The sequence below is a fragment of the Arabidopsis lyrata genome (assembly GCF_000004255.2).
Source record: "Arabidopsis lyrata subsp. lyrata unplaced genomic scaffold ARALYscaffold_5, whole genome shotgun sequence".
NCBI lineage: Eukaryota > Viridiplantae > Streptophyta > Magnoliopsida > Brassicales > Brassicaceae > Arabidopsis > Arabidopsis lyrata.
Window position 1 is genome coordinate 14,102,183 of NW_003302551.1, and position 25,150 is coordinate 14,127,332.

At 35.9% G+C, this 25,150-nt stretch overlaps 8 protein-coding genes across 9 annotated transcripts; 7 read left to right on the plus strand and 1 right to left on the minus strand.

Annotated features, from left to right (window-relative positions):
• Positions 1-352: 352 nt before the first annotated feature.
• On the minus strand, positions 353-2,138 carry LOC9312007 (60S ribosomal protein L13-1). Its single transcript, XM_002877595.2, has 5 exons — positions 2,096-2,138; positions 1,419-1,538; positions 1,182-1,315; positions 837-995; positions 353-735 (listed from the first exon to the last, which is right to left on the minus strand). The coding sequence occupies exons 2-5, from the start codon at positions 1,522-1,524 to the stop codon at positions 514-516; spliced, it is 621 nt and encodes a 206-aa protein (XP_002877641.1). The 5' UTR covers positions 1,525-1,538; positions 2,096-2,138; the 3' UTR covers positions 353-513.
• Positions 2,139-2,306: 168 nt separating this feature from the next.
• LOC110228079 (FBD-associated F-box protein At3g49020-like) lies at positions 2,307-4,147 on the plus strand. The gene is made up of 4 exons (XM_021024220.1): positions 2,307-2,420; positions 2,508-3,384; positions 3,482-3,616; positions 3,700-4,147. Exons 1-4 carry the CDS (start codon positions 2,407-2,409, stop codon positions 4,009-4,011), a joined length of 1,338 nt encoding a protein of 445 aa, XP_020879879.1. The 5' UTR covers positions 2,307-2,406; the 3' UTR covers positions 4,012-4,147.
• A 508-nt stretch (positions 4,148-4,655) lies between these two features.
• Positions 4,656-6,675, plus strand: LOC110228078 (FBD-associated F-box protein At3g49020-like). Its single transcript, XM_021024219.1, has 4 exons — positions 4,656-4,922; positions 5,010-5,886; positions 5,977-6,111; positions 6,198-6,675. Exons 1-4 carry the CDS (start codon positions 4,909-4,911, stop codon positions 6,522-6,524), a joined length of 1,353 nt encoding a protein of 450 aa, XP_020879878.1. The 5' UTR covers positions 4,656-4,908; the 3' UTR covers positions 6,525-6,675.
• A 179-nt stretch (positions 6,676-6,854) lies between these two features.
• LOC110228081 (putative F-box/FBD/LRR-repeat protein At3g49030) lies at positions 6,855-9,439 on the plus strand. The gene is given in 5 exon segments (XM_021024223.1): positions 6,855-7,634; positions 7,748-8,213; positions 8,216-8,647; positions 8,739-8,873; positions 8,982-9,439. Coding segments are annotated over 4 exon segments (1,308 nt in total). The 5' UTR covers positions 6,855-7,634; positions 7,748-7,784; the 3' UTR covers positions 9,294-9,439.
• A 95-nt stretch (positions 9,440-9,534) lies between these two features.
• On the plus strand, positions 9,535-11,871 carry LOC110228080 (F-box/FBD/LRR-repeat protein At2g04230-like). Of its 2 annotated transcripts, none has more exons than XM_021024221.1 (4): positions 9,535-10,131; positions 10,254-11,154; positions 11,244-11,378; positions 11,480-11,871. In XM_021024221.1, the coding sequence occupies exons 1-4, from the start codon at positions 10,118-10,120 to the stop codon at positions 11,765-11,767; spliced, it is 1,338 nt and encodes a 445-aa protein (XP_020879880.1). In that variant the 5' UTR covers positions 9,535-10,117; the 3' UTR covers positions 11,768-11,871. The 2 variants fall into 2 exon arrangements, with proteins under 2 accessions (XP_020879880.1, XP_020879881.1); XM_021024222.1 differs by having other exon boundaries at positions 11,490-11,684.
• A 1,951-nt stretch (positions 11,872-13,822) lies between these two features.
• Positions 13,823-15,507, plus strand: LOC110228082 (putative F-box/FBD/LRR-repeat protein At3g49040). The gene is given in 4 exon segments (XM_021024224.1): positions 13,823-13,836; positions 13,986-14,862; positions 14,956-15,090; positions 15,196-15,507. Coding segments are annotated over 4 exon segments (1,338 nt in total).
• Positions 15,508-19,511: 4,004 nt separating this feature from the next.
• LOC110228115 (putative F-box/FBD/LRR-repeat protein At3g49040) lies at positions 19,512-20,236 on the plus strand. The gene is made up of 2 exons (XM_021024333.1): positions 19,512-19,713; positions 19,817-20,236. The coding sequence occupies exons 1-2, from the start codon at positions 19,558-19,560 to the stop codon at positions 20,126-20,128; spliced, it is 468 nt and encodes a 155-aa protein (XP_020879992.1). The 5' UTR covers positions 19,512-19,557; the 3' UTR covers positions 20,129-20,236.
• An 838-nt stretch (positions 20,237-21,074) lies between these two features.
• Positions 21,075-23,915, plus strand: LOC9313710. The gene is made up of 5 exons (XM_021024331.1): positions 21,075-22,341; positions 22,409-22,467; positions 22,817-22,945; positions 23,164-23,299; positions 23,378-23,915. Exons 1-5 carry the CDS (start codon positions 21,634-21,636, stop codon positions 23,786-23,788), a joined length of 1,443 nt encoding a protein of 480 aa, XP_020879990.1. The 5' UTR covers positions 21,075-21,633; the 3' UTR covers positions 23,789-23,915.
• Positions 23,916-25,150: the final 1,235 nt, after the last annotated feature.

Genomic DNA, 25,150 nt, shown 5'->3' on the forward strand with positions numbered 1-25,150 from the left:
CAATTTCTCTTTCAATCAGAGACTGATCTTTTAACCTAACAATTGTTGATCTTTTGAAATTGTTCTTCATCTGTGGAAATAAGTTTTTACTGCTCAAGTGCTTAAGAACTGCAATGTCTATTTGCAGGTTAAAGAGAGAGTTTTTGGTTGCGTCGATTGTGGCTTGAATTTACTATACTTGCTAAACTAATATAATCTTAGTAATACATAATTACATATTCAACCATGTCCGTAAGTAACCAAATGAAACATTATATTTTTTGCAAAAGCCAGATAAGATTCTTATAAATTTGCAGACTGTGGGAGAAAAAGAAGCATACGAAGGGAAGTCAAACTAAAGAGGAAGTGGAGATGTGTGATACGATATTTTCCATAAATCCAGAGAAGCAAGGTAACAGCAAAATCCAAGATTTCAGGATAAAAACTGATGAAACAAAAAACAGAGTCTGATACACAAAAATTCAGTTCCAAAAGTTGATAAGATAAAGTTTCTTCTAACTAAGAAGAAGGACCTCACTTCTTCTCTTCTTTCTCAGCCTCGGAGGCTCTCTTGGCTCTAGCACCAGCATGTCTCTTGTTCGTGCGTTCAAGGCGTATCTTATCATACGCCTTGAAGGACTTCATTTCTGAAGTCAGCTTGACGAGCTCCATGGTTGGCTTCTCACGTACAATAGGCAAGTAGTCTCCTTGAACTTGGGTAGCATTAGCCAACTCTTCTGGTGTAGAGTCACCAGCCTACCAACACACAAACAAAAACAGAACAAGTAAGAGATCAGTACCAATCCAACAAATGATGAAGAACACTAAACCCTAGACTAATTCCTTCGAATGATTACCTTAACCTTGCGAGCACGACGCGGGAAGATGACCAACTTAGTCTTGTAGGTTTTCAGCCTCTGGACATTGGTTTGAAGACCCTCCAAAGATCGGTTCTTGCGACGATGGTCAACAGCAATACCGATTGTAGGAGCCAACTTCTTTGGGATACCAGCAGCCTATATTAATCAAACAATCAGAAATCAACAATCCCAACAATATTCATTTACACGTAAATGAAATGAAACTTGATAGCTATATGAATAGAGTTCAATAATCAGAAATCAACAATCCAATCAATATCCAGCAAGGCATGAAACTTGATAGCTATAAGAATAAATGAAAGAGAGATAGAAATTACAAACCTTGAGCTCTTCAAGAGTGAATCCTTTACCGGTTCTGACCTTCATGTTGTACTTAAGAGTCTGACCATGCACAACAGGGCGGAGAGGTCCGGAAGTTGGACGAGGGAAGATCTTCACAGCCTTCTTTTGCCTCGCTGCGTAAAACATAACAAATAACATAATTAGATTCAAAGAGACTTAAAGTGTAAACCTAAAACGAAACATGACATAAGCAGAAGTGGTGACATTACTACTAACCAATTCTTCTTCTGGTTTTCCTGGCAGGCTGGTTGAACCATGTCTTCACATAGTTCTGCCAGTGCTTCTTAAAGTGACCATTGGGGATAACATTGTTGTGCTTCATTTCTTCACCTCAAGCTGCCAAAAAAAAAAACACATTTTAATCAAATGATGGAACTTTAAACAGCTCAAGGGAAATCACATGATGAAACTTCAAACTGCAAAACAAAAGACCATCTCAATGCTATAGCTAACATAAATAAAGTAAAACAGATACGAATCTTGTAATATTTCAAGGGTCACTCTTATTAAATCTCTACGAAAGATGATACTTTTGAGCAATCTTAAACTCTCAAAAAATCCAAGTTTCTTATGTTTGTATAGAGTAAGGATGTTATCAACATCAATCAAATAAACGAAAAGTTTCATCAATTAAACGCTAATCTTACTCATTCCAAGGACGATACTTTCAACAAATCACTAAAGCATAACAAACAGCAAATCAACGGACTCTAAACAACGCTTTATATCAGATCAATAAAACTCGAAATGAACAAAACAACGAACTTAGAATACTTCCAGGAGCTAGCAGCAGAACACGATGAGAGAAAACACGCAAGAACCCTAATTTAATCAAACGAGATAGCAGCGAAGAGAATCGGAGAGCCGACAAGTAGAGAGGAACGAAAACTCACAGAGAGAAAAGCTTCTTCGCGGCTGGACTGAAGTGTATCCAAGACTAGGGTTTACGAGCTTTAAATAGTGAAGACCTAAACTCAGTTCAACTATTCCTGTAATTGGGCCTGGGCCGGAATCAAACAAATTAAAATGTTTTTCTTTTGGGCTTGTCAATGTTTTTATTTTGGATTTGATTTGGTTCGATTTTTCTTTCTCTCTCACATCTGTTAGTTCCGTCGTCTTCTTTGTTCTCCAGAATCTCATTGAGTTTGGAGCGGTTCGTAATCTGAAGGATTTGTAGCAAAACTGTTGTCTCTGTTTAACGAAAATGGAACAAAAATGGTATGTTTCTTTGTTTTGTTTATGTTTTTCTCGGAATCCCTTTCTATGGTTTTCTGATTCTTTTTTTTTTTTTTTTTTTTTTGACAGCAAAATCGGTGGTGAAGGATTGGGAAATCGAGGTTTAGTGAATGAGGAGGACAGGCTCAGTGAGTTGCCTGAAGCTTTGCTTCTACACATATTGTCTTCACTTCCAACAGAAACTGTCATAGCTACTACTGTTTTGTCCAAAAGTTGGAAATCTCTCTGGAAGATGTTGCCAAAACTCAAGTTTGATTCTAGGTATCACCAAACATTTTCAGAGAATGTTTGTAGATCTTTGATTTCACATAAAGCTCCTGTTCTAGATAGTTTGCATTTGAGAGTTGAAGATAAGGGTGATGCTTTAGAGATGGGATTATGGATTGGAATTGCAATTGCACGTAATGTGCGTAAATTGACACTGAAGTTTGTATTTCAGGAGGAAAGCTTAGTAAGAATTCCGAGTGGTTGGTGTAGTTTTAATGATACACTTGAAATCTTGAAACTCAAGTCTTGCATTCTTTTAGATTTTCCTTCTCTAGTTTGTTTGAAGTCTCTTAGAAAGCTGCATCTCTACCATGTGAAATTCAAAGACGAAGAATCTGTTTGCAACCTTTTATGTGGCTGCTCTAGTCTTGAAGATTTGTTTGTGCATCGAGAAAGCTGTACCGATGTGGAGACTTTCACTATTGCGGTGCCATCATTACAGAGACTAACCATATATGATGATTACTGTGGAGAAGGTGTTGGAGGCTATGTGATAAATGCTCCTTCTTTGAAATACTTGAACATCGGCGGGTTTAATGGTCTTGAGTTTTGTTTGATTGAGAAAGCGCCAGAGCTGGTGGAGGGCAAAATCTCTGACATTTTTGAAATAGCCAATGAGAACATTTTGGAATCTCTAACTTCAGCCAAACGTCTTTCCATAAACTTATCACCGTTAAAGGTAAATTTAAGATTTAAGATTTTCAGAAGGTTTTATCTGCAATTGGGCTAACGTTGCTAACGTTGTTTTGTGTGTACCAATGTTGCCTCATGCACAGATTAAGTATCCTATTGGTAAAATCTTCTACCAGCTTTTATCTTTGGAGCTTCGTACATTTAGCTATGAGTGGTGGAATCTACTTTCGTTCATGCTCGATAGTTCTCCCAAATTACAAATTCTTAAGCTCATCGATGTAAGCCATTTCATTAGTCAACTACTTTTTTCCAGTTCTCTACTTTCAAGTATTTTAATGTCCTTTAATTGCATTGTTCTCAGCCATATCGATTTGCTAGAGATGATTGTCCGGTGGGCTGGGAATGGAGTCGACCCAAATATGTACCTGAATGTTTGTTGTTTCATCTTGAGACATTTGTGTGGACAAGATATGAGTGGCAACGAGAAGATGAGAAAGACGTGGCTACATACATTCTAAAAAACGCAAGACAGTTGAAGAAAGCAACTTTCATCACAAAATCCATCATACCCGAAAACCTCAAGAAGTTGGAAAAGAGAATGGAGATACTCAACCAGTTGGCTTGTGAGGCCAGGGCTTCAAAGTCATGTCGCCTCGTGTTTGAATCCGTGTAATCTCTTTAACTATTTTACTATGATGTTTGGCCAAAATTCAACTTTACCTATTGATGGGACATTAAATATTGGTTACATTGTGAGGAAGAGATTCAGAAGATAATTCAAGGAGTAAGTAAAGTAAAATTATTAGTGATTCGAATCTGCGCGAGTGCCCGGAGTGAGCCTAACATAGAGGCAAGTTGTTGTGCCATATGATGGGCAACTATCTCCTGCGGTTTGGAGAGGGGAAAAAAAGGATGAACAAGGGAAATAGAGCACAAGCAGCCAAACAGTAAGAGATGAGTAAGGAAGCTCTGAATTTAGACAAATGTATTAGCCATAACATATTAACATCATCTCATATTGGTTTTCTCAAATGTTTTGAAACACGAGAGCAGTTGTATATATGTAATTTAGTTCACAAAAGCAAATCATATTATTTTCGTCTCCTCCTGAATATAACAGCAGTTCTCCATGTTGTCCAAAACAAAAATGAATGAGAGTGTGAAAAAAAATAAAAATCTCTCAATTCTCAGGTATTAGATAAATGGGCCTATATGGAGACCAAACAAACCCATTTATAAGCCTTTTGTCTTTTTTTGTTCGGCCTGTAAATTTGCTGGAATCGGTTTGATTTTAAAAAATCCCAAGGAAAATGATCTGTCTCAATTTCTCACACTCGTCTCATCGACTTCTCTCATCTTCATCACACTGTTGTCACTCTCTGTTAGGGTTTTGTGACTCGCTAGTCCTTTTATTGATTTTGCAACAAGAGGATAGTTTTTGAAGCTGAATGTCGTCACCAATTATCATACCTAAGCCCTAGCTCGATTCGTTTGTTCGGTTGCGTTTGGAGCGTTCGCAATCCTAAAGATTTGTACCAAATTGTTGGTTTCTATTAACGACAAATCGACAATGGAACAAAAATGGTATGTTTTTTCTTCGTTTATTTTTTGGCTAGAAATCCCTTTCTTAACACTAATCCTTGAATCCTAAAACTCTTTATCTTTTTACAGCAAAATCGGTGGAGAAGGTTTGAGAAATCGAGATGTAGTGAATAAGGACAACAGGATCAGTGAGTTGCCTAAACCTTTGCTTCTACACATATTGTCTTCACTTCCAACAGAAACTGCCATAGCCACTAGTGTTTTGTCCAAAAGTTGGAAATCTCTCTGGAAGATGTTGCCAAATCTCAAGTTTGATTCTAAGTTTCACCGAACATTTTCAGAGAATGTTTGTAGATCTTTGATTTTACATAAAGCTCCGGTTCTAGAGAGTTTGCATTTGGAAGTCGGATATAAATGTGATGCTTTGGAGTTGGGATTATGGATTGGAATTGCATTTGCACGACATGTGCGTAAGTTGGTACTGGAGTTTTACTTTGAGGAGGAAGGCTCAGTAAAATTTCCGGGTGTTTTGTGTAGATGTAATAACACACTCGAGAGCTTGATACTCAAGGGTTCAATTCTTTTTGACCTTCCTTATCCGGTTTGTTTCAAGTCCCTGAGAGAGCTGTACCTTGACCATGTGAACTTCAAAGACGAAGAATCTGTTTCCAACCTTTTCTGTGGCTGCCCTTGTCTTGAGAATTTGATTGTTCATCGAGAAAGCTTTATGGATGTGGAGTCTTTCACTATTGCTGTGCCATCATTACAGAGACTAACCATATATGATGATTACTGTGGAGAAGGTGTTGGAGGCTATGTGATAAATACTCCTTCTTTGAAATACTTGGACCTCAAGGGGTTTAATGTTCTTGATTTTTGTCTGATTGAGAATGCGCCGGAGCTGGTGGAGGCAGAAATCACTGAAGTTTCTGATATAACCAATGAGAACATTCTGGAATCTCTAACTTCAGCCAAACGCCTTTCCTTGTACTTATCACCCTTAAAGGTATTTTTAGATTCATTTAAGATTTTCACGGGGTTTTATCTGCAACTGTGCTAACATTGTTTTCTGTACTAATGGTGCCTTCATGCACAGATTAAGTATCCTACTGGTAAAATCTTCTATCAGCTTCTATCTTTGGAGCTGCGTACAGATGAAGAAGAGTGGTGGAATTTACTTTCACTCATGCTTGATAGTTCTCCTAAATTACAAATCCTCAAGCTCATCGACGTAAGCCATTTCATTAGCCAGCTACTTTTTTTTTTCCATTGCTCTTTCAGGTATAATGATGATCTTGAATTTTACATTGATTTCAGTCAAGGCAGTATATTAATAAAGATTTACCGGTGGACTGGAAATGGAATCAACCAAAGTGTGTACCTGAATGTTTGTTGTTCCATCTTGAGGCATTTGTGTGGACAAGATATGAATGGCAACGAGAAGATGAGAAAGAAGTGGCCAAATACATCCTTAAGAACGCAAGACTCTTGAAGAAAGCAACTCTATCCACAAAACCTATCGAATCTAAAAAGCTTGAGGAAATGAAAAAGAGACGTGAGATGCTCAACGAATTGGCTGCCGAGGACAGGGCTTCAGATTCGTGTCACCTCGAGTTCGAATATGATACGTATTCTTACAATTAGGACATGTTCTTAAAATCTTCCAGAATGTGACAATGGGACCTAAAAAAAGTCAGAAACTTAGTCAAGTTTTCTGAGCTATATATTTAGGTTTTTGAACAGTAGCGGCATTTTAGATGAATAAAAAAAACAGGTAATATATAATGTTGCTATTTTGGATAGGCCATTTTTTACTTATTGATTTAAGCAAACAAGTTAAATGATTTGTTTGAATAATTAGGAAGTGATTACAAATTGGTCCCAAAGACAAACCAAAGTTTGTTATATGTTACTCGTTTATTCTTGTGTTGACTTGTTATCTTGTCTCATTGACTCTTCTTCCTCGTGTGACAACTTCTTCTTATCCTTTCTTCTTCTTCGCTTTACTCTGTTCTTCTTCTTCTCCTCACTTGAAACTTTCTTCTTTGTTGCAGGTTTAATCAAAGGTTCAATTCCAACATGCTCCAGCTATTAAATATACATCTCCAATTGGTTTTCTCAAACGTTTTGAAACATAGGAGAAAATTACTTCACATATATTTTCCAACTCTGAATTTAGCAGGAGTTTCGTGTCCGTCCATGATAAAAAAATAAATGGAAGTGGTGCAAAAACTTTTTAGAAATATAAATCATGTAACATAAGCCCATTAGAAATGTCGTTCGGTTTGGTTTGATTCTGTTTTTTTGGTAAGGTTATTTTGCCAACCAAAGCCTAGCTGTTCGTGGATTTAGGACTTGGCTTTAGAAAAGCCGAGTTAGTAGTGCCCATTAGAAAATACCTCTTTGCTTGTGAATATGTTGGATTTGGATTCGCTTTTTAACCCTAAAAAAAGTCATCGGTCTCATACTTGTAACTTGTAAGTCACTCGTCGTCCTCTTTCTTCTCCAGATCATGTTCTCGAGTGGAATCTCTAATGCAGTAGTTTCGAAACTCTGTTAGGGTTTCCAATTTGGTTTATGACAACACAAGTGAATCGTTTTGAGATTAATTATTGTCATCATATCTTAGTTTTTAGCCGGATTTTTGTGTTCGACTGCGTTTGCGTTTGGAACTGTTCGTAACGCATTAGCACTGGGAAGGATTTTTAGAGAATTTATATCTCTAATTAACTACAAAAGAACGGAACAACAGTTGTATGTATCTTTTACATCGTTAATTTTTTGTTTAGCTGTATAAAGATCCAACCCTAATTCTAATTTGAACCCTAATTTTTTTTTGTATATTTTCGTCCTTTGATTTTTGACAGCAAAACTGATGGTTTAAGTTTGAGAAATCAAGGGGCTATGAAGGATGACAGAATCAGTGAGTTGCCTGAAGATTTGCTTCTGCAGATATTGTCTTATATTCCAACAGAAAATGTCATAGCCACGAGTGTTTTGTCTAAACGTTGGAGATCTCTATGGAAGATGGTGCCAAATCTCAAGTTTGATTTTGAGTTTGATCCTAAGATTGAATCTAAGTATCACCAAACATTTTCAGATAATGTTTACAGGTCCTTGACTCTACATAAAGCTCATGTTCTAGAAAGTTTGCATTTGAACATTATACGTGGAACTGATGGCTTGAATATTGGAATGTGGATTGCAACTGCATTTGCACGTCATGTGCGTAAATTGGTATTGATTAGTTTCTTTGATGTGGGTAATGAGAGGATTATATTTCCAAGTGTTTTGTTTAGTAATGATACACTTGAGATCTTGAAAATCCAGAATTATATATTCTTTTAGACCTTCCTTCTCCGGTTTGTTTAAAGTCACTGAGAGAGCTGCGCCTTTACCATGTAAAATTCAAAGACGAAGAATCAGTTTCCAACCTTTTAGGTGGCTGCCCTTGTCTTGAAGATTTGGTTGTGCATAGAGATAGCAATGTCGATGTGAAGACTTTCACTATTGCGGTGCCATCATTACAGAGACTAACCATAGAAGATTCTAACCCAGGAAGAGGTAAGGGAGGCTATGTGATAAATGCCCCTTGTTTGAAATACTTGAACATCGACGGGTTCGACTGGCTTGAGTTTTGTCTGATTGAGAATGCACCAGAGCTGGTGGAGGCAGAAATCATTGACGTTATTGATATAACCAATGAGAACATTCTGGAATCTCTAACTTCTGTCAAACGTCTTTCCTTAGACTTATCACTCCTTGAGGTAAATTTAAGATTTGAAGATTTTCACTGGGTTACTCTACAGTTGGACTAACACTGTCTTCTATTTATGTTGCCTCATGCTGCATGCACAGATTAAATTTCCTACTGGTAAAATCTTCTATCAGCTAGTATATTTAGAGCTAGGTACATATAATAGTATGTGGTGGAAACTACTTTCGCTCATGCTCGATAGCTCTCCTAAATTACAAATTCTCAAGCTCAACAATGTAAGCAAATCTTATTAGTCCTGTTTTTTTTTTCTTTTTTTCCAAAGCTCCACTTTCAAGTACTTTGTTGATTTTGTATTACATTATGATAAATTACATTGTTCTCAGGCATATCTGTGTGATGAAGAAAAAGGTCTATACGGACTGAAATGGAATCCACCAAAATGTGTAGCGGAATGTTTGTTGTTCCATCTTGAGAAACTCTTGTGGATAGGATACGAATGGCAACAAGGAGATGAGAAAGAAGTGGCCACATACATCCTAGAAAACGCAAGATGTTTGAAGAAAGCAACTTTCTCCACAAAGAGCATTGATCCGGATAAGAACGAAAAGTTGGAAAAGAGACGTGAGATGCTCAACGAGTTGGCTAATGTGAGCAGGGCTTCAAATTCATGTCACCTTGTGTTCGATTCTATCTAATCTGCTGAACTTTTAGTATCTGTGTTTTGGCCATTGGGAAATGTAAAATTCTCAACTTTACCTATTTAGTGGGATGCTAATATTTGTTGACATTCTGTGGAAGATATTTTGAAGACAATTCAAGCAGTGGATTTAACAATGAACTATAAAGGTAGAACAAAAGAAAAAGCAGTTAGAGAGTTGGGGAAGCAAATATTTATCCTCAGTCGGTCTAAACACTAAATAACGCTTGAAATCGCAACCGCCTGCTTTCGCAAACTCCCACAACTGCAACCGCATCGTTTAAACCAGTCAAGCCCTAAGGAATGGATTTAACAATGAACTATCTAGTATCTCTAATCTCTACCTAAAAGCAGAAAAATGATAAACGCAAGATGGTCTGCATTTCATCTCTGCCCAATATTTAACGTAAAAAGGCAATAACACATCTGTAAGTAAAGTGATTGGGACTTACTTACAAAGGGCCGAGTTAATAAGCCCATTTTAAGGAAGACTTCCTTTCCTTGTGAATATGTATTCGCCTATTCGGATTCGATTTTGAACCATTGGTTTTCATTTTTCGTCCTCTTTCTTCACTTTTCGTCCTCTTTCCTTGTCATGATCATGTGCTCGAGTGTGATCTCTATTCTCTAACTGTTGCTAATGCATTAGTTTTGAAACTCTGTTAGGGTTTGCAATTTGGGTAATTGACACAAGTGAAAGCTGAATCGTCATCATTTCTTAGCTTTAGCCGGATTCTTGTGTTAGGCTGCGTTTGCGTTTGAAGCTGTTCGTAGTTATGCAAAATCTGAAGGTCTTTTTAGCAAATTGATACCTCGCCTACAATGGAACAGAAACTGTAAGTATCTTTGTTTCGTTTATGGTTTTCTTAGCTGTTATAAAGATCAAACCCTAATTCTTTGAACCCTAAAATTCTTATCTTTTTTTTTTTTTTTTTTTTGTTTCTATGATTTTTGACAGCAAAACCGATGGTTTAGGATTGAGTAATCGAAATGCTATGAATAAGGACAGAATCAGTGACTTGCCTGAAGCTTTGCTTTTGCATATATTGTCTTCACTTCCGACAGAAAAAGCCATAGCCACAAGTGTTTTGTCTAAACGTTGGAGATCTCTTTGGAAGATGGTGCCAAAACTCAAGTTTGATTACAAGTTTCATCCTTTGGCTGATATGGATGCCCATGTATTTTCAGAGAATGTTTACAGGTCTCTGAGTTTACATAAAGCTCCGGTTCTAGAGAGTTTGCATTTGACATTTGAAGGTAGAACTGATTGTATGGATGTTGGAATATGGATTGCAACTGCATTTGCACGTCGTGTGCGTAAATTGGTACTGGTTAGTGTCTATCATGAGGAGCAGATAGTCATTCTTCCGAGTGTTTTGTTTAGCTGTAATGATACACTTGAGATCTTGAAACTCAAGTATGCTATTGATTTAGAGTTTCCTCCTCGGGTTTGTTTGAAGTCCCTTAGAAAGCTGTACCTTTACGAAGTACAATTCAAAGACGAAGAATCTGTTTCCAACTTTTTATGTGGCTGTCCAAGTCTTGAAGATTTGGTTGTGCATAGATATAGCAATGCCGATGTGGAGAATTTCACTATTGTGGTGCCATCATTACAGAGATTAACTATTAAAGATCTTAACCAAGAAGGAGGTAATGGAGATGGAGGCTATGTGATAAATGCCCCTGCTTTGAAATACTTGGACATCGACGGGTTTAAAGAACTTGAGTATTTTTTCATTGAGGAAGCGCCAGAGCTGGTGGAGGCAAAAATCAGTGACGTTTCTGATATAGCTAATGAGAACATTCTGGTGTCTCTAACTTCAGCCAAACGTCTTTCCTTACACTTATCACCCTTAGAGGTAAGTCTAAGATTGAACATTTTTGCTTGGTTATTTTCTCTGCAGTTGGACTAACACTGTTTTGTGTACTTATGTTGCCTCATGCACAGATTGATGGTCTTAATGGTGAAATCTTCGATCAGCTAGTTTATTTAGAGCTACGTACACATGAAACAGAGTGGTGGAATCTGCTTTCGATCATGCTCGATAGTTCTCCTAAATTACAAATCCTCAAGCTCACCGATGTAAGCAAATTCACTAGTCAACTACGTTTTTTGTTTGTTTCTGCAGCTCCACTTTTAGGTACTTTGTTGACCTATATTTACATAAACTCCATTGTTCTCAGCTATATCTAGGTGTTAATCATAAATTTCCGGACAAAAAGAAATGGAATCCACCAGATTATGTACCGGAATGTTTGTTGCTCCATCTTGAAACATTCGTCTGGATAGGATACAAATGGCAACGAGAAGATGAGAAAGAAGTGGCTACGTACATCCTTAATAATGCAAAATGCTTGAAGAAAGCAACTTTCTCCAAATTCGGGAATTCGGAAAAGCTCGAAGAAAAGAGACGTGAGATGCTCAACGACTTGTCTTCAGATTCATGTCACCTCGTCTTAGAATCAGTGTAGTCTCTTGTACTTTTTTTTACTATGATGTTTGGCCATTGGAAAAGTGTAAAACTCTCAACTTTACTTAGTGATTGGATGCTAAATCTTGGTTACATTTTGAAGAATTTTGATTTTGAATAATAACGACGACTTTCTAGAAAAGTTGGATACCCCATCCACACGGAAAAGCTCCAAAAGTTGGAAAAGAGACGTGAGTCGTGAGATGCTCAAGGAGTTGGCTAGTGTGGTCTGGGCTTCAAATTCATGCCACCGTGTGTTCGAATCTCTTAAACTTTTACTATGTTTTTTTGGCCTTTGTGAAATGTATAATTCTCAGCTCTACCTATATATCGCATGTTAATATTTGGTGACCTTTTGACGAAGAATTCCGAAGACAGTTCAAGGAGTTAATGTGAAATAAATAAAAAGGTTGAACAAGAGATATAGAGAACAATTAGTAGGAGATGAATTATAGGATATAAACTTTTAGTCCCAATGATCTATGCATACCACTGTTAAACCAATGAAAGTTGATTCTTACACTATCTAAAAATCTAAAGAAAAAGTTGGCAAACTAGACACCTTTGACAATAATAATTTGAAAAATAGACACCTCTCATAAATAATTGGCAAAATAGACACTTTTCTCTCTATTAGAGAGGATTTTGTGTAATGACATAGTTGCCCTTATTTGTTGTTTCTCACATATATTCACTTTATTCTTTTTTCTTTCTTGTTTTCAATTTTATCTTTTTAAATTGTTTTGTTAAAAGTTCTTCATAAACTTTTTAATCCTAATAACATATTAATTTTTAACTTTTTTAATGTGAATCTAAAAAGTTCAAATTAGCTATTTTATGTGAATTTAGTTTTTAATCTCAATTTGAAGGTGTACATGATAATGTTAAAAGTGGTATACATACGATAGTGTACGACAATAATGTAAAGCAATGTATGATATTGATGTAAGAAGTGGTATACAAAGTATGAAGGTGTACAAAATGTTATACAAACAACAATCTACAGTGGTGTACAACTACAAAATATGATGGTGTATGAAGATGATGTAAAAAGTGATGTACACGATATTGATAGTGTACCTAAAACGACGAGATTGTGTGTCGCGCTATAAACCACCTCGTGTGCCGTCTACAACACTATATAAAAGAGAGAACCATTTTTGTCGGTGTACGTGATGGTCTATGAGATAGTGTACACATATTGGTGTACGAGCATTAGTGTATTTGATGGTTTAAGAATGTACAAGATGGTTTACTATCCAAAAAGTGTCTACTTTGCCAAACGTTAATGTGGGTATACATGATAGTGTGGTGTACAAGTGTTAGTGTACAAAATAGTGTTTAGAATGATGGTGTACGAGATTGGTGTACACGAAAGTGGTGTACAATTGTTAGTGTACAAAATAGTGTTTAGAATGATGGTGTACGAGATTGGTGTACGTGAAAGTGTACAACCGTCAGTGTACAACATCGTTGCCCATGATGTTGTACAAAATAAAAGACTCGCTCAAAAAAATTTTCATTTTAGAATGAAGGACAAATCTGACTTTTAACAAATTTTTGTCTTATTCCTATTAGAGTTATTTTGTCTTATCTTATATTAGAGCTATTCTGTCTGTATCTTCTATCTCACAAAAAGTAAAAATACCTATTTTTCTAATTATTTTTGAAAAGTGTCTACTCTTCAAATTACTTTCCAAAATGTGTCTATTTTACCAACAAAGCCAAATCTAAAGAACTTAGACAAACCAAAAAACTTGAACATTAAATACTTAAAAATATATATTCAACTTATATCTATTGGGCCTGGGTCGAGCCCACATACACACATTCCCCTTTTCTTCGGCTTGTGAATACTGTAGTTTAATTGTCAAACCCATTCCCCTTGTTGTTTAGCTGTTTAACTATTTAGGGTTTTCTGACGTTTTGAAGCTGAATCTTCACCGTTTTGGCGTTATCATATCTAAGCTTTTTGCCGGATTCGTGTATTAGTCTGAGAAGGGATAAAATCTGAAGAGTTTTTACTTTTAGCAAATTGTTGTCTCTATTAAGGACGATGGAACCACAATGGTATGTTGCTTCGTTTCGTTTATGTCCTTTTTTTTTTTTCTTTTCTATCAAATCCCTTTCAAGGGTTTTATTAGCTGTAAGCTCTAATCCTAATAAATCTTTGAACCCTAAAACTCTTTTTTCTTTCTTTCTTTAATTTATGTTTACAGCGAAAGTGGTGGTGAAAGTTTGAGGAATGTTGTGAATGAGGACAGAATCAGTGAGTTGCATGAAGCTTTACTTGTGGAGGTAATGTCTTCACTTCCGACAAAAACAGTCGTAGCCACGAGTGTTTTGTCTAAACGTTGGAGACATGTTTGGAAGATGGTGCAAAATCTCAAGTTTGATTCTAAGTATCATGAACGTTTATTTTCAGAGGATGTTTACAAAATTTTTATGTTACATAAAACTCCGTTTCTAGAGAGTTTGCATTTGGAAATTAGAGATGAACGTGATGCTTTGAATCTTGGAATATTGGTTGGAATTACATTTGCACGCCATGTACGTAATTTGGTACTAGATCTTGATTATAACGTTTACTCTGATTATGTGCACCGTTCAGTCAGATTTCCGAGTGTTTTGTGCATCTATGATAATAATACACTTGAGACCTTAACACTCAAGAATTCCATTCTTTTAGATTTTCCTTCTCGGGTTTGTTTTAATTCCCTTAGAAAGCTGTACCTTTACGAAGTATATTTTTATGACGAAGACTCTGTTTGCAACCTTTTAAGTGGATGTCCTAGTCTTGGGGATTTGGTAGTGCATAGAAACATATATTGTGTGGAAACTTTCACTATCGCCGTGCCATCATTACAGAGATTAACCATAGATGATGAGGTAATGGGGTATGGATGCTATGTGATAAATGCAGCTTCTTTGAAATACTTGAACATGAGAGGGTTCAATTATCTTGAGTCTTGTCTGATTGAGAAAGAGCGAGAGTTGGAGGAGGCAAAAGTCAGTGACGTTTCTGATATAAAGAATGAAAACATTTTGGAATCTCTAACTTCAGCCAAACGTCTTTCCTTACGCTTATCACCCTTAGTGATAATTCTTAGATTTTAGATTTTCGACGTGTTTTCTTTCGAATTGAGCTAATGCTGTTTTGTGTACTAATTAATGTTAGCTCATGCACAGATCAAGTATCCTAGTGGTAGCATCTTCCATCAGCTTTTATCTTTGGAACTACATACCCATAAAAAGAAGTGGTGGAATCTACTTACGCCCATGCTTGAAGCTTCTCCTAAGTTGCAAATCCTCAAGCTCACCGACGTAAGCAATTTCATTAGTCATCTACGTTTTTTTGTTTTCTCCCAAAACTCCACTTTCAGGTACTTTGTTGATCTAATATTACATATAAATTGCATTGTTACTCAGCTATCCATGTATTCTGCCAAAGGAAATCGGATCGGCCAAAAATGGAATTAGCCGAAATATGTACCGGATTGTTTGTTATGCCATCTTGAGACATTCATGTGGACAGGATTCGAATGGCAACGAAGAGATGAGAAAGAAGTGGCCACATACATCCTAAGAAATACAGGAAGTTTGAAGAAAGCAACTTTCTCCACAAAACCCATCGAACCGGTAAAGCTCAAAAAATTAAAAAAGAGACGTCAGATACTCAACGAGTTGGCTAGTTTGGGCAGGGCTTCAAATCCATGTGATTTTGTGTTTGAATATATTTAATCTTTTTAACTTCTATATACTATATATGGTTTGTTGGCTATTGGGAAATGTAAAATTCTCAACTTTATCTATCGATAGGATGCCAAATCTTGGTTACATTTTGAACTTATACTATGGTATATATATTTTTCTAACAAAAGCTGAACTTTTTTTTTTTTTTTTTTTTTTTGGACAAACAAATGCTGAACTTATGTTTTGAATAGTACAGAAATGAAATGAATTGATTGCACACTCGCTTTTTCTAACAAAAGCTTGATAGGCTATTTGCTACTCAAATGAATTTGATTGCATAATTTAATTGAAAATCTGAACTTGCAAGTTCTGTAATTTGAAACCCATCACAAAATAATTGCAATTGGTCCCAAAGGCAAACCAAAGTTGTTTTCTATTCCATGACTCTTTTGACCTCTAGGTGGATACTAAAGCCAGTAGATGACCTCTGTGCATCTGCACAAACACAAATGTTTTGTCTACCTCTGTATTTAGGTGTAATAGAAACAAATGTTATAGCAGTAACATCTCCCTTTGCTTTTTTAAAATGTTTGAAACATGAGCAATTAGATAATTCACAAGAACAAATAAATCTGCCTCGTGAATTTAGAAGCAGTTCCATATCGTCCATAGTAAAAATTAATTGACGTGTTAAACCTCTAAATTTTAGATTGTGAGCAAAAGTTTCTTTTCATTTTCTTGTTATATGTATCAGTAGAAAGATCATATAGTTTTCGGGAAGTCGGCCAATCGAGATCATATAGTTCTGCACCTTTACAAAGTACATTTTTATGGCAAAGTCTCTGTTTGCAACCTTTTAGGTTGCTGTCCTAGTCTTGGAGATTTGGTAGTGCATCGAAGCATCAGTGAGACTTTCACTATTGCGTTGCACTTGCTACTTAAATGAATAGATTGCATAAATTAATCTAGTGCTTGAAAATCTGAACTTGCAAGTTTTCTAACTTCAGCCAAACGTCTTTCCATACACTTATTATCACCCTTAGAGGTAATTTTAAGAGATTGAAGTTACTACTGGTAAAATTTTTTATCAGCTAATCTATTTAGAGCTACGTACACACGAAAGAGAGTGGTGGATTCTACTTTCGAATATGCTTGAGAGTTCTCCTAAATTACAAATCCTCAAGCTCACCAATGTAAGCAATTTCAATAGTCAACTACCTTTTCTTTTTATCCACAGCTCCACTTTTAGGTACTTTGTTGATCTATATTTACATAAATTGCATTGTTCTCAGCTATATCTAGGTGTTGACCATAATTTTCTGGACGAACGAAGATGAAATCCACCAAAATGTGTACCGGAATGTTTGTTGTTCCATCTTGACACATTCATGTGGGTAGGATATGAATGGCAACGAGGAGATGGAAAAGAAGTGGCCATATACATTAAGAAACGTAAGATGGTTGAAGAAAGCATTTTTTTCCACAGTTAAGCTCAAAAAGTTGGCATAGAGACGTGAGATGCTCAACGTTGGCTAGTAATTGGTCTGGGCTTCAAATTCACGTCACATTGTGTTGGAATCAATTTAATCTCTTGAACTTTTACAATGTTGTTTTTGGCCGTTGGGAAATGTATAATTCTCATCTCTACTTATTTATAGGATGCTAATATTTTGGTGACATTTTGAGGAAGAGATTCAGAAGACTGGTCAAGGAGTAAATATGAATTGGTTTGTGTTAAAAATTCTATGTATACAACCATGAATTTTAAAAGACTTTTTAAAATTCAGGGTTATTGAACTAGTGGTTTGGATATAAACTGTATTGTTGTTGGATACATTAAACATTAATTTTTTTTTTGTGGCTTGAAGACCACCTCCATTGGAAAAAAAAAGTTGAGTGTCTTTAAATATTAAAACAATAAAAAATAAATAAATGTATGAATAGAAGAGAACCATGTTTTCTTAGAGACACATTTTAGGTGGCACCATGTCATTATTTTTTTTTCTTCATTTGTAATTTTTTTTTTTTTTTATTGTTTTAAATTAAATAAGTATTAAATTTTATCGTGGAAGCTTCCTTGGCCCATTGGTTGTTGGTTGACCAATGGTTGATTAATGCTTCTACACTAAGAGGTCTGGTGTCAAGGTCTTCCGCCGAAGCCGAGTGGGGTTCGTGTCCCAGATATTGCAATTTATTATCAAATTTGCAGATTAATGGAGGCAAGTGTGCAGGAGATCTCCAGCGATGTACAATTATAGTCGTGCGCCAGGATTCTACGCAGAGAATGAAGTGTCGCCAGATCGTGGATCATTGAAGGTATTCATCAAGATCATGAAGAAGGAAGCGTAGTCTGTCGTAGATCTACTAATGGTCGGCAGAAATTGTCAGTTGTAGAATCGTTTATGTAACAGTTCTCATAATTTGCAATTAATAATAAATCTAAACGACAAAAAAAATATTAAATTTTATTTTAATTATAGTTACGAGTTACGACACCTTCATGAATTATCCAATGTAGATGCTCTATGAGATTTTAGAAGATTTACAAATTTAATCTAAATTTCATGATGTTAAATAAGATTTGGAAGGTTTTTTACAAATATTATAACAACTTCCTTTAATTCACCTAAAATCATCATAATCATTAAAAACTCATAATCATTTAAAATATAAGATTGAATATAATAATAAATACTCATAAAAATCTCAACTTATATAGTAGTTTGCCCAAAAACAAAAAATTTCTCAATTTATATATATTGGGCATGGGTCGAGACCAAATGCACCTATTCCCTTTCATTTTTTTTTTGGCTTGTGTATTCAGTTTAACGTCGAACCCAAAATAAAACTCACTGCATGTTGATACTTTTTTAGTGTTTTCTGTTTTGCTAACGTTTTGGCGTTACCATATCTACGCTTTTTGTTTGTCTGCGTTTGCCTTTGGAGCACTGAGAAGGCATACAGAAAACAATCAGAAGGATTTTTACCGTCTCTATTAACGACGATGGAACCACAATGGTATGTTGCTTTGTTTCGTTTATTTTTATTTTTTTTCTGGAATCCCTTTCTATGGTTTTATTAGCTGTATGCTCTGATCCTAGTAAATCTTTGAACGCTAAAACTCTTTTTCTTTCTTTCTTTAATTTATGTTTACAGCGAAAGCAGTGGTGAATGTTTGAGGAATGTTGTGAATAAGGACAGAATCAGTGAGTTGCATGAAGCTTTACTTGTGGAGATAATGTCTTCACTTCCGACAAAAACTGTTGTAGCCACGAGTATTTTGTCTAAACGTTGGAGATATGTTTGGAAGACGGTGAAAAATATCCAGTTTGATTCTGAGTATCACAGTATATTTTCAGAGGATGTTTACAGATTCTTTATGTTACATAAAGCTCCGTTTCTAGAGAGTTTACATTTGGAAATTAGAGCTGAACATGATGCTTCGGATCTTGGAATATTGGTTGGAATTGCATTTGCACGCCATGTGCGTAATTTGGTATTGGATCTTGACTATTATTTTAACTGTGATTATCTGTATTGTACAGTCAGATTTCCGGATGTTTTGTGCATCTATGATAATAATACACTCGAGACCTTAACACTCAAGCATTCCATTCTTTTATATTTTCCTTCTCGGGTTTGTTTTAATTCCCTTAGAAAGATGTACCTTTACAAAGTACATTTTTATGACGAAGACTCTGTTTGCAACCTTTTATGTGGTTGTCCTAGTCTTGGGGATTTGGTAGTGCATAGATACAGAGAATGTGTGGAAACTTTCACTATCGCGGTGTCATCATTACAGAGATCAACCATAGTGGATGAGGGAATATGGCATGAAGGCTATGTGATAAATGCCCCTTCTTTGAAATACTTGAATATCAGAGGGTTTAAGTATCTTGAGTCCTGTCTGATTGAGAAACCACCAGAGCTGGCGGAGGCAAACGTCAGTGACGTTTCTAACATAAACAATGAGAACATTTTAGAATCTCTAACTTCAGTCATACGTCTTTCCTTACACTTATCACCCTTAGAGGTAATTTTTAGATTTTGGACGTGTTTTCTTTGCAATTGAGCTAACGCTGTTTTGTGTACTAATTAATGTTACCTCATGCACAGATCAAGTATCCTAGTGGTAGCATCTTCTTCCATCAGCTTTTATCTTTAGAGTTACATACAAATAAAAGGAAGTGGTGGAATCTACTTACGCCCATGCTTGAAGCTTCTCCTAAGTTGCAAATCCTCAAGCTCACCGACGTAAGCAATTTCATTAGTCAGCTACCTTTTTTGTCTTTTCCAAAACTCTACTTTCATATACTACTTTGTTGATCTAATATTACATAAATTGCATTGTTCTCAGCTAGATATGTCTTCTGCCAAAGGAAATCGGATCGGCCAAAAATGGATTCAGCCGAAATGTGTACCGGAATGTTTGTTATTTGATCTTGAGACATTCGTGTGGACAGGATACGAATGGCAACGAAAAGATGAGAAAGAAGTGGCCACATACATCCTAAGAAACACAGGAAGTTTGAAGAAAGCAACTTTCTCCACAAAACCCATCGAACCGGTAAAGCTCAAAAAATTAAAAAAGAGACGTGAAATGCTCAACGAGTTGGCTAGTTTGGGCAGGGCTTCAAATCCATGTGATTTTGTGTTTGAATCTATTTAATCTCTTGAACTTCTATATACTATGGTAGTCTGGTGTGTGTTGGCCATTGGGAAATGTAAAATTCTCAACTTTACCTATCGATATGTTGCTAAATCTTGGTTACATTTTGAACGTTTACTATGGTATATATATTTTTCTAACAGAAGCTGAACTTAGGTTTTGAATAGTAACGACTTTTTAGAAGAAATGAAATGAATTGATTGCACAATGGCTTTTTTTTTTTCTAACAAAAGCTTGATAGGCCAGTTGCTACTTTAATGAATTTGATTGCGTAATTGAATGTAATACTTGAAAATCTGAACTTGCAAGTCCTGTAATTTGAAACACATCACAATAATTGCAATTGGTCCCAAAGGCAAACCAAAGTTAATTGTTTTCCATTCCATGACTCTTTTGACCTCTAGGTGATAGTAAAGCCAGTAGATGGAATTAGTAGCTACCACCTAAAACTTAGATGAAATGACTGAAACGAATTTACAATTGCTGTACTTTATTTTTATTTTTATAAACTAAATTAGAACCAGATGATGGATAGTATCATCAAAAATCGTTTTAAAAAGCCAATGTGGATTTCTGTTTGTGAAAGGAAAAAAACTATTTCATTTAATATTTTTTTCGTACATAAAAATTTGGATTAAAATCTACATTAGTTTTCAGAATTTACAGTTACAAACAGTTATATGAAATCTATTCAATAAAAATAATATGACTGATGAAAATCAACTACTACTTATTTTGACTAACACAAGTTACACAACTACAACCATTAAATTATCATTTTCTAATTGTAATTATGTAATGTGATTACTTTCTCTGTCTAAATCTAGAGACTTCGGACAAACTAAACAAAAATTAACAGTAATGATCTCGAAATTTAACTGCTAATAACTAAAATTTTGTCAAAAAATAGTATTATTTATATTATATCTTCTTCACACAACACAGCAAGCTCCAAAGTAGCTCTGCAACTGCAAATTTAACCCCAAAGTCACTGCCACAAATAAAGAAAGCAAAGCTAACACGAGTCCGGCGAGTTTTGAATCCTCCTTCTATGGCATGATTTCCATTTCTTCTTCCGTTTTCCACGGGAAGACACTTCCCTTCTCTTCTTTATCTTCTCTCGAATTCTTCAGTTCCTTCTCGAAATTATTGATCTTGATTTGAGCTTAAGAGAAGAGAAGAGAAAAATTAGTGTTTCAGTAGTGAGATCTAATTCTCTTCCCATGTTTTTCTCTATAGAGTAGCAATTAGAACTTCAATCTTCAATTTCATTACCATTACATTGTTTCCGATTCACAAAGTTGACTTTTTTTTCTTTGGTTTTAGCTTCAGTCACTTATTTCCAAACACAAATGCTACAGAATTTAGCTTCTTCCAAGATTCTTCAGTTGGGTGTACTAAAGTCTTGAAATTTCTTTGTTTAAACATTAAAAGTTTCTGTTTTGATCGTTAGGTGTGCTTCACTGGTCTATGATGATGAATGTGTTATAACTCTGTATCTATTCATGTCGATTCTATGTGGTTGTTGCCCTCTTTTGGAATGTGTATACTGTCTTGGTTGTGCTCGTTGGGGTTATAAACGTTGCCTTTACACGGCTGGTCACGACAGTGAAGATTGGGGGCTTGCAACAACTGATGAATTCGAACCAGTTCCTCGGTTTTGTCGTTATATTTTAGCTGTTTACGAGGATGATATTCGAAATCCTTTATGGGAGCCTCCAGAAGGATATGGGATTAACCCTGATTGGTTGCTTCTAAAGAAGACTTATGAAGATACTCAGGGTCGTGCTCCAGCTTATATATTGTATCTTGATCATGTTCATCAAGATATAGTTGTTGCGATCCGGGGGTTGAATTTGGCGAAAGAGAGTGATTATGCGATGCTTTTGGATAATAAGCTTGGTGAAAGGAAATTTGATGGCGGTTATGTGCACAACGGGCTGGTGAAGTCTGCGGGTTATGTTTTAGATGAGGAATGTAAAGTTTTGAAAGAATTGGTGAAAAAGTATCCGAGTTATACTCTGACTTTTGCTGGACATTCACTTGGGTCTGGTGTAGCTACAATGTTGGCTTTGTTAGTGGTTCGGCATCCGGAAAGATTGGGGAACATTGATAGAAAGAGAGTTAGGTGTTTCGCTATTGCGCCTGCTAGGTGTATGTCGTTGAATTTGGCTGTCAGATATGCAGATGTGATCAACTCTGTCATACTTCAGGTGTGTCTAACTTTATGGTACAAGTTTTTGGCTATTGCAAATGTTAAATCTAAAGTCTTTGTTTTAGGATGATTTCTTGCCCAGGACAGCTACGCCTCTAGAAGACATATTCAAGTCTGTGTTCTGGTAAACCTATCTCACTATGATTCCATATCTCATAGAATCATCTGTGTTTTCTTGGACAGTTATACTATGCAGAGGGTTTAGTATATGTTCTTTTATTTTCAAAACTTTCAACAATAACACACAACATTCTCCGGTCCACTTAGTATAAAAGAAAAAGCCCGAAAAATCTGTCCTTTATATGTTTTGCATGCTCTTATGGGAAATTTCAAGGCTAATGGTACTCTCAGTTCTCATTCTCTTTTAGTTTTAAGGAGCTTTGGTTAGTTCACTTTGTTTTGTAGTCCATATCTCTGCTTACATGTAATGCGTTTGTGTTTAGTATTTGGGTTTTGTTTTTGTCTCTGGACAGTTTGCCATGTTTGCTATGCATAAGGTGCATGAAGGATACATGTGTTCCAGAGCAAAAGATGCTCAAAGATCCTAGACGGCTTTATGCACCTGGTCGCATGTATCACATCGTCGAAAGAAAGCCTTGCAGGTACATAATAACACACAAATCTATAGATTTACACAGATAACTTAAATGACCATGGTTCTGAAGCAACCGACAATCTCAATAAAAAGAGCTCACTTAGTTTGCAATTTCAGATGTCTTATGTGCCATTACATAAAAGATACATCACAGTTTTGCTCTGTGATCATCATGTGAGCTAAATGTGTTGTGAAGATGATGTTTTTGGTAATTGTTTCTTGCAGATTAGGAAGATATCCTCCGGTCGTGAAGACAGCAGTTCCAGTAGACGGAAGGTTCGAGCATATTGTTCTTTCTTGTAACGCAACTTCAGACCATGCCATCATCTGGATCGAACGAGAAGCTCAGAGAGCTCTCAACGTAAGTTTTCCCCAACCTCATTAGTCGCAAAATCCTTGCCGTTTATTAATCTAACTAGCGTCTGCGAAATTTCTTCAGCTAATGATGGAGAAGGAGAAGAAAATGGAGATTCCAGAGAAGCAAAGGATGGAGAGGCAAGAATCATTAGCCAGAGAGCACAACTTGGAGTACAGAGCGGCGTTAAGACGAGCAGTAACGTTAGATGTTCCTCACGCGGAGTCAATGGCCTCTGAGTACGGAACATTCGACAAAGCTCAAGAAGACCAGACCGAAGAAGAAGAAGAAACAGAGGAAGAAGAAGAAGAAGAAAAAGAAGAAACAGACTTGATTGCACCAATGGTGGGTGAATCATCATCATCATCTTCTGTTCGACCAACTTACAGGAAGAAACGGAACCGTAGAGTTAGTTGGGACGAACTAATCGAACATCTCTTTGAACGAGACGAGTCTGGTAACTTGACATTCGAGAAATCAGATTTGCCTCAATGATCAAGATTCAAGTTCTTTATCTATGTATGTATGTGAATGATATTGTATTGTGTAAAAACAGTTCATTACAATCATCATAATACAGACCACATTGGTCTGAGTTTTATTACAGAGGATTTCTCATAAACTTCCAAATCGAATTTAGGGTTTATTTTTTGGGTTGAGGAAGAGAACAAGATGATCTAAAAGCTTCTACCTGAGACCGACACTTTGAATGATCTCCTTTATTTTCTTCTAAGCATTTCTTCAACGCCTCCACATCGCACGATGAAGCTATCTTCTTCGTCGTCACTGTAACATTTTCTTGTTTCTTCTCTTCTTTCATCGTCGTCGCCGCCGTGTTTGTTCGAGGACTTGTTTTTGGCCGCCGAAGAAGAAGATTACACTAATTCCCTAATTCCCTAAAACGACAACGTTTAATTAAGTAAAACGTGTAACGTTGAAGGCTTCTTGTACCGTGAGGCCCATCTGAGATCTGACGCAGAGACTTTCTAATTTTTAAAAACGACAACGTTTTTGCTTTTCACTATAACGCCTCGTATTCGACAAATCGCGCTTCTTTACTTCTTACTTCTTCAACACGCCACAGCCTATGTTTCTGCAGTTATAGCCATTAAATTTGTTCGTTGATGTTTGTTTCTATTTTTCTAAAAGTATAAGTGTTTTTGTAATGGTTTTTCTTGCAAACATTTTTGTCTTTAGTAGTCCTTCTGGTTTCTATTCTGATTCTGTAAACATGCCAAGTTGGCTCAAAAAACACATGTGTACTGATTTTTCAAGTTAATATAATCTATTTTGACGAAAAAAAAAAAAAGTAGTATTTTATAGGAACACAGACAAACCAAGAAACTTGAACATTTGTACTCATTAAAAGCTGAAATTATATATAGTAGGCCAACACATGTACACATGTGCGAGTTTTTTATCCATAATTTATTGAATAATTTTCATTTATTGAACTAATTTAATTGATGAAATAAAAAATTTAGTATCCCTTATATATTAATTGAGGAACATTTTTAAAAAATAACATTATCTTTATGTGTGATTAACAAAAGAGAAATTGTTAAAAATGCCCCCTTTTCAATATCCCTTTTCAAAAATGCCCCCCCTCTGAGAGTCCATTTTTAAGTTTGCCCTCTTTTAATTTTTAATGACCATTTTATCCTTATTTGAAACAAAATTAGGTCTACAAAATACAAAATATTTTTTGGCGGGAAAAGTGATCCCGCAATTTTCCCGCCAAAACACTTGTAAAAAATTGTAAAACCTTTAAAATACCTTGTAAAATTTTCCTGTAAAAATTTTTCCCGCCAAAAATTTTTTTTTGCGGGAAAAGTGATTCCGCAATTTTTTTGGCTA